The following is a 17,121-nucleotide window of genomic DNA, read 5'->3' on the forward strand; positions in this document are numbered from 1 at the left end:
AGCATTGCTTTCCAAGTCTGAACTACCTCTCTTAAAAGGCTGATGAGCTCAATCAAGTGTTTTCCACAGTCCTGAGAGGTGACCAATGTACTCTATTCCCATTAATAGTATAAAGAACAATTGTAACTCTAGCCACTTTTCACCCCTCCCTCTGCTTATACCCTGGTTCTTGTTACCAGAACCAGGTTTGTTATAACAGCTTCCATACCAGCATCTTGGTTACTTTCCTCTCGATATTGAGACAAAATAGCTGGTGCCCAAAGTGAAGTAAGGAAAAGTCTATTTAGGTTACAGTTTTCGGAGGTTTCAGTCCATACTCAGCTGACTTCAACTGACATGGCTGAGGGGCGGTCGTTCATGGCAGCTGCAAGTGACAAGATGAAATTGCCAAAGAGGAAGGCATGCCACTTTTCTTCCCTTATATTGTATGCTGGCTCCTCCCCCTTGGGTGGGTGCAGCACTCACACCACCAATCCCTGCGCTAGACAACAAACCAATCACAAATACTAGATTCAGCTGCCTCCATGACTGCTTGAGGCTTTGGGAGGACATTTAAACAAACCACAGCAACCAGTATGCCTGTGTTTGTCCTTTGGCCTACTGACAGATTTCCATTCAGCTATTCAAATGCTTCTTATCATGGCATTACTATGCTCAAGACCCTCCTGTGGGTTTCCATTTCCTCATGAACAACCAAAGAGCACCTAGGTCCTGTGCAGTCTCTCCTGCCTCTGACCTTTGATGTTACTGCTTATGCTGTTGATCATTCTGCTCTAGCCACACTTCGATTGTTCCTTGAATATGCCAGGCACGCTCCTGTCCAGGAGCCTCGCTGTTTTCCCTTATGGAAAACTATTTGCCTGTCTCTCTTACTCCCTTCCCTTAGGTCCTTGCTGAGAAGTTGCTTCAGTTTTTCCTCTAATCTTTCCATTTCAGATTGCAACCCTCCATTTTTCATAATCTTATTCCTATTTATTGTCTCTTTCTGCAGTGAAATGCCAGTTCCACAAGGGTAGCAGTCTGGGTCTGGTTTGTTCACTCCTGCATTCACAGCAGCTAAGCCACCGCCCAGCATGGAGTAGATAGACCCTTCCCAACATTGGTGAATGGTTATTAAAATGAAAGAGACTGGACTCCAACTCTAGAGGAACATGGATTCTAAGCTGGTGGCAAAGACAGAAACACAGACCAGGGAAGCATGCCAGGGTCCCAGTTATCCAAACCAGAACCCAAGGCCAGGGCAGGAGCTCAGAAGAAGAGGGATACCTGAAGGGATAATTAAAGTGGAGTATGAAATCAGAGCATGGCCTGGAGCCAAGGTGATGAACAGAGAGAGTTCCTGGGCTATTTGTTCAGGTCACCCCATGAGCTTCATAGTGGCTTATACTATCCAAGAAGATCAGTCTTCGAATGTTTTTAATGATACCACTTCAAGAACAATAAGCATAAAACTGTGTTTGGACCACACAGGGGTTGCAAGGTAGGTGACCAGGCAGGAACTTCAACCTCCTTAGTAAATGTCAGGCAAAGTTATCCCAGCTTTTAATGTATTCCCAGATGTAGCTATCAGTGGATACTCTGTGTGGGCACAGTTCTCAAGGAAAACACAAATGACTAAGGGAAAAAATGAAAATGCTCATCAGAAATCTGTGGAGGAGTGGAAGAAGGGCCAGAGGGAAAATTCTGTAACTAGTGGGTACTTATGACATCAAGTGAGACATCAGCTTAGTGAGTGTCTGGGTTATTCTGTCCTTGGGATCACTGTTGGGGGAAGACAGAGATGTTCAGGAGAGCTCTGCTTACACACATCTTTCAGTTTCAGAAAGACACACTAAAAGGAGAGTGGTGCCTCCAGAACCCTAGAAAGTGGTGTCTAGGCAGAGAAGTTTGGCCAGGTTCCCTGGCGCTGTCCAAGGTGCTGTCCAGTAGCTCGGCTCAGCCTTCACACTGGTTTTCAGGCTTCCTGATAATCCGGTGTTGCTTGGGGTTGCCCCTGCCTCGCTCCAGAAAAGCAGGTCTGTGGATATCATCTGGTAAAACTCTTTCACCGAATGCCTGAGGGAGCCGAGGTCCAGAGCAACTGGTAGTCAGCACGGTGCACCTGCTTCAGAAGAGTCGCTTTCTCACATCCAGCAACCACCGTAGGGTGCAGAAAGCCCCTGCCGGCTCTGCGTTCCAATCTCTTTAGCAGCTCTGTGCCCTTGTGCAAGCTCCAGACACCCTCTGAGCATTCATTTGGGAAGTTGGCATGATAAACCTAGCGTACAGTACTGAGTTTATAGGGCTGAGGATCACATTGTAAGTGGTCAGCAAACAAAGGTTAACTCGCACCTTTACTATAGGGACGTGGGCATAGCCTACCATGCTTGGCTCAGGCTCAAGGCTATTTTGTGATTTGATGTCCTGCTGTGTCCCTGGCATTAATTAACCCCTGAGATTTTATAGCTCAGTGATCACGATTTTCATTCTTCACGGAGAGGCACAGAGAGACCCAAGGTCTTTAGGTCATCTCACTCAGACACTTCTGGTTCCGGGCCGATTCGCCTAACGTTAGTCTGTGTGGCCAAGCGACCTGGCAAAAGGGAGCCAAGACCAGGGACCCGTTGCCTGTCTCTGGCCTTGGGACAGATCTTCCACCCCGAGGAAAATTCTAGGGCGGGGCCCTTTGGGAGTGGGGACACCGGAGGTCAAAAGCCTGGAGGGGGCAGTAGCGCACGCCAGGTTCAGATCCCAGCTCTCACTTGAGGTAGGCTAAGGGCGGCTGCTGCGTGGGGTGGGAAGAAGGGTGTCCTTAGCCAAGGACCTACGATCGGACCAACTGGAACCAAGGGGCTTTGGACAGCCGACAGGAATCTTCTGCAACCCGGCTGGCTGACCAGGCCCTCCGGCGCTGGAGCGGAAGAGAGCACAGGCTGCAGGTGCCCCATAGGACGTTTTTGCAGAACGTTGGCTCCTCCAGACTCGGCTGCCCAGACCTCCGAGAAGCAACCCCACATCACCTTGCAGGTGCTACAGGAAGCGATCAGCGAAACGGCGACGACCCCTGCGTGCGGCAGAGCGCGGTCCTGCTTCCCTGGATCGGTGTCCCCGCGCGCGCAGGTCCCCGGCGGTCGGCGGGCAGCAGCAGCCGGTGCGGCGGAGGGCCGGGGGCGCGTGTGTGCGTGTGCGGGGAGACAGCTCTCCCCGAGGCCGCCGCAGCGCCAGCGCCGGCGCCTCCCCCAACCCCCAGCCCCCGCGCGCACGGCCAGTCCCCGTCCCTGGAGGCGGCCCGAGCCGCCGCGAAGCAGCCTCGCCTTCGCCTCCCGCGTTTCCTGCCGCCCGCCCTCCCCCGGCCGGGCTCCTGGGGCGGCCGCCTAGCAGCCCCGGGCTGGAAAGCGGCTCCAAGCGCGCACGGGGGCGGGCGGAGGCGGCCCGGTGCGGGGCGGCAGCGCGGCAGAGAGCGCGCAGAGACGCCGGCCCCCCTCTCCGCGTTTGCTCGCTCGCTCCCCGCCTCCCGCGCTCCGCTTGCTCCCACCCCTTCCCGGCGTGATTGATCCGTCACGGGCGCCGCCGCCGCCGCGGCCGTTCTGATCGAGCAGGAGCCCGAGCTCGAGCCGGAGCCGGGGCACCGGCCGGCGCCATTGCGCGGGCGCCGCGGGGAGAGCGTGGCGCCGGGCGGCGGGCCGGGCCAGGCCATGCGGGCCGAGTGAGCCGGCGCCCGCAGCCCGCGGCGCGGCATGGCTTCCCCGCGGAGCTCCGGGCAGCCCGGGCCGCCGCCGCCGCCGCCGCCGTCGCCGCCTCCCGCGCGCCTGCTGCTGCTCCTGCTGTTGCCGCTGCTGCTGCCGCTGGCGCCCGGGGCCTGGGGCTGGGCGCGGGGCGCCCCCCGGCCGCCGCCCAGTAGCCCACCGCTCTCCATCATGGGCCTCATGCCGCTCACCAAGGAGGTGGCCAAGGGCAGCATCGGGCGCGGCGTGCTCCCCGCCGTGGAGCTGGCCATCGAGCAGATCCGCAACGAGTCACTCCTGCGCCCCTACTTCCTCGACTTGCGGCTCTACGACACCGAGGTGAGTGTCCCGCCGCCGGTGCCGTCGGGGACCTGGGGGCGCGAGGAAGGGGGAGTGTTGGTCAGAGGTGAGCACCAGCCCTTGGCTGGAGCTTCGATTGACCCGCCCCCGCCTGCCGACGGCACCCTGGACTGGGGCTCGGTGGGCACCCTCAAATCTCCCTGGATTTGACTGGCACAGCTTTGCCCAGATTTGCCGAGCATCCTCTTCCTTTGGGATTTTATGGACGTATGTGAGTGTGCGTGTATGTGGGGGTAAACAGAACATTAGGGTCTCCTTGGACCAGAGAAAGAGTGGAAACATGGGGTTGGACCCCGAAAAGGCCTGCGGTGGTTGCCCCTGCCAGGTGCTACTGCTGTAGGGGCCCGGGTGGGAGGACCAGGCGCATTGGCTGCAAACTGGGGCACGCGAGGCTGGAGGGACCGCAGGCCTGCTCACAGTCCACCAGCAAAACCCAAGCGCGCTTAAAGGTTCACGGGGCTCACGGACTCGACAGGCAAAAGGGCACAGCAGGCAGAGCTGGCAGGGCGTGTGTCGCGCACCGGCAGGTGTGGGGCCGCGGGATCAGCAGCGCTGCTGCTTGATGTGTCCGCGCTGCCCGCAGCCCGAGATGTTCTGGGAGGAAACTCCTCTCTGGTTAGTTGCTCAAAGCGCCCTGGCAGGTCCTGCTCCGGGCGTGCGCGGCGGTGTCCCACAGCGGTGGTGTCCGATTGTTGGCCGGGCGGCTGCGGGCGCAGTTTTTCTCCAGGCGCAGACTTGAAGCGTCCTAGTACCCGAGCACGGACTTGGAGCGCAGCAGCGGGCTCCCCCTCCCGGCCTCCTTCTCAAAGATTTCCATTGCAAGACCCCTAACGTACCCTTGGTTTGGGATTTTCCCTAAACCCCAGCACAAATCGTCACCACCAGGCGGGCGCTAGAACGCACAGGGAGGCCTGGAGAAGCGATCTCCGGCCTCAAAACAGTCGGGTTGGCGAGTTTTTCGGACTGAGGAAGTCCCTACGCAACGGGCGCAGCGTCTGAAATGCGGCCTGAAGGGGGCAGTGATTTTCTGTGCAGTGGGCTTGGTTGGCGCCTCTTCTATCGCGCCAACCACCTCCGAGGCGCTAGGATGGATCTTGCTTCCCGGGGTTCCCCAGGGGTGCAGACTTCTTTGGGGAGGAGGATTGCGTTACTACTCTGGCGATGCCACCTGGGCTGTGCTTCCTTCTCGACCTGACCCTTTTTATGTCCCCAGGGAAAGGACAGAATCTAGATCGTATCTTGTTCTCCACCTTCCCATCCCACTGATGAACCAGCTTGCTTTGCGCTGTAAATAAAAGGTGAAGGAACTGGTGGCAGTTGGCCGCGCTGCGCAGAGGCTGCTGCAGGCACAAAGGCATCCTCTGCCCCAGGAGGATGCCAGCTGAGTGGCTGTACAGGGCTAACCGGCTGTGAAATTATTTTCAAATGACATTCCTGTCGCCCTCATATTTGCCCGATCATTTCAAGTTCTCCAGGGTACTTGTCTTGCACACATAAATGGAGAACCATGCAATTACGCGGAAGCACCTCTTCTTGGCACTATTTCCTCGTTGATCCTTACATACTCTTCTGGAAGGGACAGCAGAGAGCGAGCGCCCGTTCACTGGAGACAAAAACAAGTGTAGACAGGGCAGCCCTGCTTGCATCGTCACCAGGTATTATTAGCTGCACAAAGCTCTTGCCACCACTTTCTTCCCTTTAAGAAGATTCCTTGGAAGAGATTTCCTCTTGGCTTGTGGCAGGGAAGAGGTTGCCTGTTGGTTTCAGGGTGTGGGTGGAAGCTTTCACATTTTGTTTTTCAAGTGTGTCTGTGATGACTGAGGGACCCGCGTCAAGGAGATGAGGCAGCTAGAGGCTCTGGAGCAGGGATATTTTGGAAACAGTGGGAAGGAGGACAGAGGATTATTTAAGCTTCATGCCAACAGGAAGGTCTGTAGCTATTTCAAAGGGCCGCATGTGGAGCTCTGGGGTAGGTTGGACTGGGGTTCAACACTCAGAAACTGGTCTCCCCTGTGACCTTGAGATACATTTCTAATCTCTCTAAGCCTAGATGTCCACATTTTAAACAGTGAGGATATTATATCTACTCTGCAGGGGGGTGGTGTGCGGCTTACAGGAAGATGCCTTGAGCTGCCTGGCTCAGCCTTGGGTGCTGTCTGGCACGCTGTAAGCACTGGATAAATGATTCTGCCTCCCTTCCTTCATTTTCATTGGGTGTGGATTCACAAGTAAGACACGGTGGCTTTAGATGTGATAACATGGCCACAATTAAAATATTGCGTGCTTGCTTCTTTTGCTTACTTCTGAAGTCTCCTGGAGAGTCAGTGAAGTTATCCCTAGCAAGAACAATTGTGGCTGACAATCAAATACATCATCTTCTGCTATAAGGTATCACATTTGGGAGAGTGCTCAGATGATATAATTACCTATTTTTTTTTTCCAAGTGACCTCGTGTTTACAGCAGAGGTATTTTTTTCTTTGAGCCAGAGTGAAGGAGCCAGAGTAATGTGCAGTAAAATCCAGGCTGTCTGAAGCCTGACGATTAGAGAGCCTGTGGGCCTGTTTATTCAGATAGCCTGTGTCTGTGTGGTGTGTGTACCACCTACTTACCTGCCCGCCACTTTGTCACTTATTGTCTGAAGATCTGAATGCAAGACAGATGTGAACAGATTTTGGCTGGCTTTGCTAACATTTACTGTCATCCTCTGTTCAGTGACTGTGGTGGCCAGCGTGGACCTTAGTCCATGCGGCCTGCAAAAAAAAAAAAAAAAAAAAAAAAAGAATCAAGAACTGAATTAATCTGGTGCCCGAGGGCAGGTCGTCTCAGTCAAGAGGATATGTGTATATATCTTGGTAGATATCCTACTGTTATGGGGGAAATGATAGCTTTAAAAGCCTCCTTCAGTGCCCTGGTGGGTAAAATGGGACACCTTTCTGTCAGAACCTCAGCATCTCTAGTGACATCGAATGGTTTCAGCAAACACTTATTTGTAGATTCCAAAGAGGTTTCATGTATATGAAAACACACAAAGATGAGGGTGGCAGCTCAGGCCTGGAGGCTGAGGCAGAAAGATGGCTAGTTTCTTGGGGGCTTAATGAGACCCTGCTCAAAAGAATGGCCTGAGAATATGTAGTTCAGTGCAGACTCTGCCATCAGTCCCCAAAAGAAAAAAAAAAAAAAAAAAAAAAGAGCAAAACCAACCAACCAGCCGGCCAATCAACCACAAGTAAGACATGGATAAAAGGAAGCACTGGAAACTATATAGAAGCATGAAGTTAAAACATGCAAGCTAAACTGGTGATTGCATTTTGAGCTTTAAATTTTTGTTCTGAGCTTCTAAGCAGGTGAAAAGGTAAACTTGGTGGGTTACATTCCATATGGGTTTGATTAAAAGGATGTGCAGGACGATATCTTTTTTTAAAGGACAGTATCTTTTTAAAAGGTTTTATAGGGGATTCTGTTCTACATGAGTTTTCTCATTCTTTGGTAACCACATTAATAAAATAAGATAGTAACCAAGGAATGAGTTTTAAAAATAACACTTGTGGGTCTAATTTGATTATTGTTCAGCTTAGAAAAATTGAAAATTACAGAAAAGTATAAATAATTGCCCTTCCACAAAATACTTGCATTTAAGAATTAGCATTATTTCCTTCCAATTGCCAGTGTTTACTGTGTTATGTACTTTAAATATTGTGTTTAATTTCATTACTATTGTATCATGAGTATTTCCCCCCCCCCATCTTCATACTTTTCTCTGAAGATGATTTCTAGCAGTGATCTATTATTATGTCTTATAGGGGCACAAATATTTAATCACTTCCCTATTGTTGCATTTATATGTTTTATCACTTATTAGTATTTTAAAACATTCTGTAGCGGAAGTTCTGGAAGCCCAAAGAGCAGAGTCCAGGTGTAGGGCTTTTGGGACAGCCATCATGAGACAGCTTGGAAAACCCAGAGAGAATCTGGTGATTGGTGAGCGTCTCTTTCACTTGAGTAGCTTTGCCAGACAGCTCTTCTCTCACTCCTGGTGCTTTAGAAAATATCCCAACAACTGAAGGATGGGGGGTTGGACTCTGTTTATCTGGCGCTTAATCATAGCCCTAGTTTGAGAGATGCAACCAGTGAATAGAGAACAGGGAGAGAACCTATTAATCATTTTTGATGCAGGATAGGAAATAAGAGGAGAGGTGGTTGCATAATTCTGTGAACATACAAAAACCAAAGGACTGTACACTTGAAAGGAGTGAATATTACAGTATGTGAATTGTATCTTTAAAAAGCTATTATTAAAAATAAAAAGATAGATTATGAGCTCTTTTAGAATCAAGCTCCTATCTTCTTTGTAGCTGTGGTGTCTTGCCAGCATGGTTCTTGGCTCTTACTAAACATAATGCTTAGATCTCTTGTTTCAAAAGCTCAAATTTTACTGGTTCATATTACTGAGCAAATCTGGAGTGCGCTGTATTCAGGCATGGCTGAATCCAGAGGCTCAAATGGTACCTTTAAAATTTGTTCCTCTGTGTGTCTTGGCTCTCTTTTCCTGTTGGCTTCACTCTGGGGCAGGCTGTCCCCATGTGGTAGCACAGATGGTCTCTCGCAGCTGCAGGTCTGCACACTCCCAGTTTAGAAACTCCAGTAAGAAGAATGTTTCTTTCCCAACTGTTTCAGCTGCAGTCCCAGACTTGGGTCTCATTGGCTGAACTGGGTCATGTGTTCAGCTCCAGGCCAATCACATGGTATTGGTGGGCCAGGTCTGGGATGCCAACCAGCCCAGCCTGAAGGCAGGGAGAGGTGAGGTCAATGCCTCCCAACCATGTGAACGCAGATTGCAAGGAAACCAGAAACTGTTAGAGGTATATGGATGCCACTCGGGGCTGATCTCAGGTATCCATAAAGACAGGCATTTAGAAAGTGCTAGGTTGAAGAAAGAGATGCCAGATGCCAAAGGCGATTAGAAAAGGAAGCTATGTCTGAGTTCGGAGAGGTGCCTGGAGGAAGGAAAGTCAAGATGAGCCTGGAAGACTGAATAAAATAGTAATACAGAGGGCACAGGCCTTGGGCAGTAGAGAGGATCATGGAAGGGTCCCTAGATGGACAGAAGGAGGCCACAGAGCATGAGGCGTATTTGGGAAGCACTGAGTTGTGTTTTGGAGCTAAAGGTGGCCTCGGTGCTGGGTTTGGATGGCCGTGAGTGCTGGCTCAGCAGGTTGGGTCGAGGGGATTCATGGGAGGGTTTGACATAGAAGCGTGATGTAATCAAGGCTGGTCGGAAGGCAGGGGCTGGCTTGTAGTCAGAATGGTCTTGGAGGCCAAGAAGCCTGGATGTTCTACACAGCTGAAGGAATAGATGTTGGGCCTGAATGGAGATGGAGGTGGGTGGGGGGAATGGACAGCACCAAGACCCAGCAGGGCAAGAGGGGCAACAGAGGGGGGACAGTGGGTTGAGAGGATGTCTGTCCCCTAAGTCCCCCCAGGTTTCATCACATTCTCACCTTGTCACTGCTGAGTGAACCTTGGCTTCAGGGTCAGGAAACCAGGGCTTGTATCCCCATTTGGATCCCACTTGCATGTTTGGTGACCTTGAGGGAGTCATTGTACCTCATTTCTTTCTCATTCTTCCTTAGCATTGAGCTACATCCCCAGCCCCCCTTAATTTTTTTTTAAATTTTGAGAAAGAGTCTCACTAAGTTGTCCTCACTGGTCTTAAAATTTGTGATCCTTTATTTCAGTCTCCCAGAGTGTTGGGCTTACAGCTGAGCACCATCACACCTGACTTTATTTCTCCATCTATAAAATGGGGCTTGAGTACTAATGGGGCTTGAATACTTATCCGATGCATAAGGAGCCAAAGAGAGGATTCAGGTAGGACAATCAGATTGATGCTTGGCATGCAGCAGGTGTCAGCAAATATTTGCTGCATTTTGGTTACCATTGTTGCACAGTGTGAGGATAATTATGCTGCCTTCTCAGGGTTGTTAGGAGGAGTAAATAGATGTGCAAGCTTCAAATGCAAGGGAATTGTAAGGTAGCGTTTTCTGATGCTGCATTGCTCAGGAGTATTGAGAGTAGAGGATGGAACACCAAGGATTCTCTGATGTGTGGCTCCTGCATGGTTCTTGTTCTGCCTTGTATCATGGCCACACTGGTTTCTTCTCCCTTTTGTGCTGTAGCTTTGAAACATCACAGCCAGTCTGATCCCCAGGGCTGGACAGGCTAGGTATGCAGCAGCCATGAGGGGAATGTTGTGGGACTGAACTGTAAAGCAACTGCTTTCTGAATTAGCATCTCATTAGGTGGTTTGCCTGGATCACTTCCCCAGAGCACTCACCCTTCCTCTCTCAGAGCTGAAGGTATGCCATGCATGAGGAAAGTTGGTGCCAAGTTGTTGCTGCTTCCACGTGCTCCAACCAACACTGACCCCTAAGCTTCCCAAAGCGAGGGCAGTTCATTGATCATGCTAGTCCCCCACCAGTTCCTAGACCTGGACAGGCACCCATAGGTGTACCATCTGCATCCAAAAATTCCTGTTCAAAGAGGATGAGAGGAAGTGATGGGTGGGCTATCAGGTACCTGTTTAGTGCTTGGTACTGTGCTAGTGTTTAGCAGGTTGTCTTATGAACATAGAGCAATATCAACTTTTGCACACAGAGACCTGAGACTTCAGCAAATAAAATTTGTAGCTGGAAGTTTGAGATAGTGATGCCAATAGACATGCTAAACAAATAGGCAAATAGGATATATGGTTTCACCTAGGATAGACTTGGTATGCCATATTAACAAACAGATCCTGAAATCTCTGTCGCTTAACTCAGTAAAATTTATGTGGGCTCATGTAATGTCCTGTGCATATCAAGGATGCTCCCAGATGACTCTCCTCCAAGACATAACATAAGTATCTTGACTGTTTTTGTGCACGAATCTTCTGATTTCAAGAAGATATAGCTAGAAAGCAGTCTCTGAGGAAGGCATACTGGGTTTTTAATCATCATTACACAGAGGTGATAATATTATTTCTGCTCTTATTTCCTTAGCCAGATGTAGTACTAGCCAACCTGACTTCAAAGGAGGCTGGGAAATATAGCATACAGATGGCATTAGCACTTGTCATTGGGGTCCTTCAGGAAAGAGATGCCAAGATAGATTTATAAGTATCAGAGATCTCGGGGGCTATACCTGTGAAAGACTTAGGCAATAGATGGGAATGCCCTGACTCTGATGCTGTTCTGATACCTGTGTAAGAAGAGGGGGGATGGGTGGAGGAGAGTCAGGTAGGAAGCATTGCAGATGGAGGGGCAGCTCTTAGGAAGTCTTGAGCAGGTGAATGGTAAGCTATGGAGAAAGACTACCCATGAAGGGCATTCCATGATGAACCCAAAGAGTCAGATTTGGGACCTGTGCTGGGATAGTGTCATGAGCTGAATGCTGTGCTAAATGACTGTACCTCCCATGTTTCATCTGCAAAGGAAACGGCTGGCCCACCCAGCTGGATGCCACAGACACAGCCATTCTTCCACAGCGCCCTGGTACATCACACTGATCCTGGCAGAAGGTTCTTCCAGGACCTGTGAAAGGCTCTGCAATGTAGACATGGCTGATGTGCAGATCCTGTCTTCATCAGCAGCTCACTGTCTAACAGATGGGCAGGACAGACAGATGCGATTGCATGTGGTACAATCGAGTCATGATAGAGACCGGCACAGAGGACTGGGGAGGCCCTCTCTCTCCCAGGCATCTGCTTGTTCATTTCCCATGTGGTTTGGGGACTTCTTTTCTCTTACCTTTTTGGGTATTTACTTTGGTTCTAAGGAGGTGAGAAAATTAAAAGGCATAGTTTGCCCAATGAGCAGCTGCATGGCATCTGCTACTTTGTTTTCTTCTTCTTCTCTGTGGTTATATAATAACACATCCTGAGGCTGCTGAAATGCCTCCCCTCTGCACCTGGCTGTGTAGGGATGAACAGGTGTTCCAGGCTGCAAACGTGGGAATGGGAGCCCCAGAGAGAGCCAAAGGTCTGGGTTCTTGTGCTAGGTTGGTTGCTGAGACTGGGAAGTTTTCTCTGCTCTCTGAGCTGCAGCTTGGATGGAGGATCTCTGCTTCACCGTTTACGTGAAGAGGCAGAGACAGGGCATGACCAGCTCTGTGCTGTTCCAGGCACTATCTTAGGGCGAGGCACAGAGTATAAGCATGGTAAATATTTATTGAACAAACAGATCTAAAGCCTGGACTCCATCTCTCTAGTTCTAAGAGGATTAATGGGCATAGTCCTAACAAATAGGAGAAGTTCTTTGTATGGGGTGAACTTCCTGCTCGCTCTTTATTCATTCTTTGGGGTTCTTACAATTAGATGGTATGGAGAGTATGAAAAGAGGAAAGGATGCTTGTTGGATAGTCTGATAGAGATTATGCACAAAGCTGATACCATTCCCCCATAGCAAGACTAGGAGAGAAATACCTTTCGGTGTCTGGGAAGTGTCTTGGTTTTAGGAAGTCAATTTACTGGAGCAGTGCTTTGATAAAACTACTCCCACATCCAGGAAGACAACCACCAAGAGCAGAGGCAAGAATGGGGGCTCTGGGCCTAGTAGACATTGGAGGAGTGGAGGCAGGTCATCTGCCCGGGTGGTCCAGTGGCAGGTTTGGGCACAGTAAGCAGAGAGGTGCCCTAGAACTCCTAAATAGCAAGCTTTCTTCCAGACTCACTGTTCCTGGACTCGAGGGCTTCTACTCCTTCTTTCCATGGTCAGTGCTGACTGAGGAACTGGACAATCTCAGGCTGAAGGTGACCATTTGTCTCCTTGATGGTGACATAATAGGTCTGGACTCCAAACCTGATAACCAACTTTGTTAGAATTATGATTGAAGTAAGAGTGATTTATAGGGGCTGGGGATTTAGCTTAGCGGCTAAGCACCTGCCTTGCAAGCAGGTGGTCGTGAGTTCGATCCCTGGTACCGATAAAAATGAAAAAGACAAAAAAAAAAAAAAAAGTGATTTATAAGCTGGAATTTGAATGAGAATCCTTGCCTGAGTAAAAGGCATGAGTATTGAGATACCTTTTTTGGACTGATTGGAGAATTCTTTTGCCAATTTTATATTTTCCTAATCTTTTTGGTTCTTTGGTTTATATTGCTGGAAGGCTGAGGTGTCACTGTTATCTGGAAAATGAGTGTTAGATCCAAAGTATTGAGCAAGTGGACTCATTTGTCCTCGTCAGTGTCCATTTCCACGAGTGCTGGCTGAAGCAGACCCCTTCCCCTGCCATTTGGCAAGGATAGCATCCGTCAGTGTTCTGATAAAATCTAGCCAAAGAAGGGCTTTATGGAGTGATGCATTCCCGCTGCTCTCGTGGAGCGAGGTCAGGAGGGCAGCACAGAGAAAATGATATTTTCACACTCTGCTCATGATCCACTTGACTTTGCTCAGAGGGAACTGATTTTGAAAGCAACAGCCACACTTATAATAATCATCACTGTATTATCCAAATCGCTTTGTTTCCCGAACTGCCCATTCACAGAAGCCTGTCTGAAGATGCCCAGATTGTTTCATGGCACTTAACTGGCCGACAAAGACCCAGATGTTCCTCTGGGGCCCATAACCAGAACCTAGGTAAGGACCCCACTCGGCCCAACCTCGGCTTTCCTGGAAGGGAGAATTGATTTGCCTACCATTCCAGTGTCCCCTAGGGCTCACCAGACTCTCCTGGGTTCCTTGTAGGGCTCTAGTCATTGTCATAAACAAAGGAAAAGAAGACAGGAAGATTTAGTGAGTAGAACAAATGAACAATAACAATTCGCTCTTTCCTGGTTCTTCCCCCTTCTCTGTATCCATGTCAAGTGCCTGCATCATTCAGTCATTTAATTCTCACTGCAGGCTGATGAGGTCACCACTAATATTGTCCACATTTTACAAATCAGACTGAGAAAGGTTAAGTGACTCACTTAACATTATAGCCACCCAAGCTGCAGCTTGGATTTGAGCTGAGTCTGGGTCTCACTTTGCTGTTGCAGTGTCGGATGTGGAGTCAACCAACTTCTTCATGCTACTGTCTTACTCTCCTAAAAGCAAATGCAATTTTTCTTTATCTTTTTCATTTTTATCGATACCAGGGATCGAATTCACAACTGCACACTTGCAAGGCAGGCGCTTATGCCACTGAGCTAAATCCCCAGCCCTGCAAATCCAAATTTTGTGAGGAGCTGATACCTGTTTCCCTTGTGAATTTTATTCAGTGGCTTGCCTCTCCCTGGAATTCAGCCCCACTCTCTTCTATTTCCCTGGTCCACCCACTCAGCCTCACTGCCTGCTCTGTACTCTGCACTTGAGTGTGCCCAGCTCCACATCTGGCTTGTGCAGATCCTCTCTGTATCCCCCACACCTGGTGAACTTGTCTCTTGCAGAACCTGTTACCTCCTGATGTATTTACTTAGGGGTCAGTGTCTGCATCTGCATCCGTTAGATGCAGACCACCCCAAGGGCAGTGCTGGGGCCGCCTTTACACCTTTGGGCTGTGTCTGTGCTGAGCACCTTCTCAGCCCAGGCCCTGAGCTCAGTGTGGGCTGTGCAGACCTGAGCCTGAAATCACTGTGCCCTCAAACGTGCAGGGGAGGGGGCTAGGTCTTCTTCCCGCGTGGCATGAAAAGTGATGGTGTGGTGGGTGCTGGGAAGATGCAGGGGCGGTCCCTAGTTATCCTTTGACCCCCAAATACAGCTCCAGTGGTCTAACCCCTTACTCAGGTAGCCTTTTTGCTTGAGGTTCCTGCAGGGATAGATGGCTCTAGAAATGGGAACGAAGCTTTTCCTGTGGCCTTGCAGGCTCTCTGAGGTCTGTTTTGTCCACTCTCACGGTCTCTGCTGAGCGGAGCTCTCTGTTCTCCTTCTTTTAGGCCCAGTCTCATGGACCTTTCTGTCTCCTGAATGAACCTGGCCCTCCCTGCACAGGGCCTTTGCATAAGCTGCTCTGCTCTCTGGAATGCTTTTCCACTTCCCTTCATCCTTTGTGTACTAGCTCAAGCATGCCTTCTCTGTGCTCCCTGATTGAGAAAATTCTATAGCACATATGTTATAAGAACTGTGGTGTTTTCCTTTCTAGTGCTTATGTAGCAGGGATGTTGATGTAAGCCAGAAGCCCACGTTAGCTGGCACGCACTATTATACCGTTATTTCATTGCTATGTGTATTAAATGTGAAACACCGTGGCATCATCCAGAAATTGGTTCTTATTTCAGCAGGGGGTTGTGTGTTCGAAGCCAGTAAAGAAGTTGTGTTCTGTGTCTGGGTGCCATCAAATGGGTTTCTCAAGTTAAGTGTTGTTTTTAAGCCCACTCATGTCTGGAAAGGGGTGCTGAGACCCCAGTAGTAGCCCCAGAGCCCTCAACCTGGGCTGCTTTTTCCTGGTGAAGTCCATAAAGCTCTTATTGTTCCCTGCCTCATTTGGTGTTGAGTAGGGCTGGCCCTTGAGGACAGGCATGTCATTGTTCAGCACATTTGGGTTCCAGCCCCGAGGCCATGCCTGCAGGAGCTCAGGAACACTTGGAGTGGTCACAGGTCTCTGCTGAGACCTGGCCCCTGGCTCTGTCAGTGTCAGCAGGTGAGTTTTGCATGAGTGGCACTAACACATTGTACAGTAGAACACATTTGGATAGATCACAACTGAGCCTCCAAATGGAGCCTCTGTGAGGAATGCGTTGCTCCAATGGAACCCTGGACTGGAAGGCAGGAGAAATGCCCTGGTGTCCACTACACATGTCCCTTTAGGATCCAGAGACAGATCTTTTAGGCCATATGTAGAGCTATTCAATGGACAGCTCTGAACCCTACATGAGTGACCTGACTTTCTAGTGGGTGACCTTGAACTAGACATCCAAATTCTCTGCACCTTATTTTCATCATCTGTAAAGTGGGAATAATAATGTTATTCCTATTTCTTCATAGAATTATTGTAGAGACAGGGAAGGGAGCTTAGTTTGAAAGGGCTTTTAAAAAGGCCATAAAGAAGCACAGATATAATATATGCCTAAAAATAAATGCACACAAAGTCATTAATTTTAGATCATTCTTTCTCACCTTTGGATGTCTCCAACAATATGTAAGACATAGAGATGTTATTCACACAAGAGCTTCATTTGACCTCTTAATAAAGAAGGAGATGCTACTGTGTTAGAAATAATCCCCTGGAAGAGTTTTGCCTACAGGCCTGAGGTTTGGTGCTTTAGCAGGTTGTCTAAACGAAGCATCTGGAATGAGATAGTTAAGAGTTTCAGAAGTCGGTCATTGTCTTTGGCAGGTGTTGGGCCCAAGACCATCCATAGCCAAACTGTGGAGCCAGGGATACAGAGGCAGAAACGTGGCCTCTGTAAGCAGTGGTTTGGGATCCAGGCTGGCAGTAGAGGTGCCCTGGGGTGGTGGCTTAGGTAGAGTCAGGCACACCAGCTGGGAATATGAAATACTCAGCCTTGTGTCTCGGGCTGTTCACATTTAAGGTTGACTCAGCCGTGTGAGGGAGCCATGGGCTGGCTCTGTTTGCAAAGCTCCTGCCTCATCCGTGGCCAGTTTGATAGCTGGCAAGCCATGTGGGTGGAGGGCTGACCATGATACGGTGGACAGAGCTGGCCCACGGTGGGTGTTTAGATGCAGTGTGGTCGTGAGCATGGGACCTGCTTCTGTATAGGTACAAGATGGGCAAACAACTGCAGAATGGGCCTCTTAGAATGTGAACAGCTCTAGTCACCAAGCCTGACATCTCTGTGATGTGCTCAGATAAGTCACACGCATGGTTCTTTCGTGGCACAGATACAAAGCCAGGTTTTATGGCCTGGGCTCTGGTCTGGCTCTGTTTCCCCCAACTTTCTGGTTAAGGTGCATTGGGGTTGCTGAGGAAAGGCCACATTGTCTAATGAGCGCAGTAGAGATGTTGGAGCCCCCAGATCCTGCCTGGTACAAGAGTGGCTTCAGAGACGGTGGCTGTGGGTACCTATGAATACCAGCACAATTAAAAAGTTCTCAGTGTTGAGACTATTCTCAGCTTCTGTTGGAGGACCAGCCCACCCTTCAGT

The 17,121-nt window shown here is 49.7% G+C and overlaps 1 protein-coding gene across 1 annotated transcript in view; it reads left to right on the top strand.

Annotated features, from left to right (window-relative positions):
- The first annotated feature begins 3,701 nt into the window (after nt 1–3,701).
- Nucleotides 3,702–17,121, top strand: part of Gabbr2 (gamma-aminobutyric acid type B receptor subunit 2) — a 355,790-nt gene continuing 342,370 nt past the window's right edge. Inside the window, exon 1 of the mRNA XM_063224805.1 lies at nt 3,702–4,043. Within this exon, the coding sequence (XP_063080875.1) occupies nt 3,717–4,043 (327 nt within the window). The 5' untranslated portion in view covers nt 3,702–3,716. The remainder of the gene's footprint in view (nt 4,044–17,121) is intronic.

The sequence above is a fragment of the Cavia porcellus genome, unplaced genomic scaffold, assembly GCF_034190915.1.
Source record: "Cavia porcellus strain 051 isolate PalLab524CR breed Dunkin Hartley unplaced genomic scaffold, mCavPor4.1 scaffold_1, whole genome shotgun sequence".
NCBI lineage: Eukaryota > Metazoa > Chordata > Mammalia > Rodentia > Caviidae > Cavia > Cavia porcellus.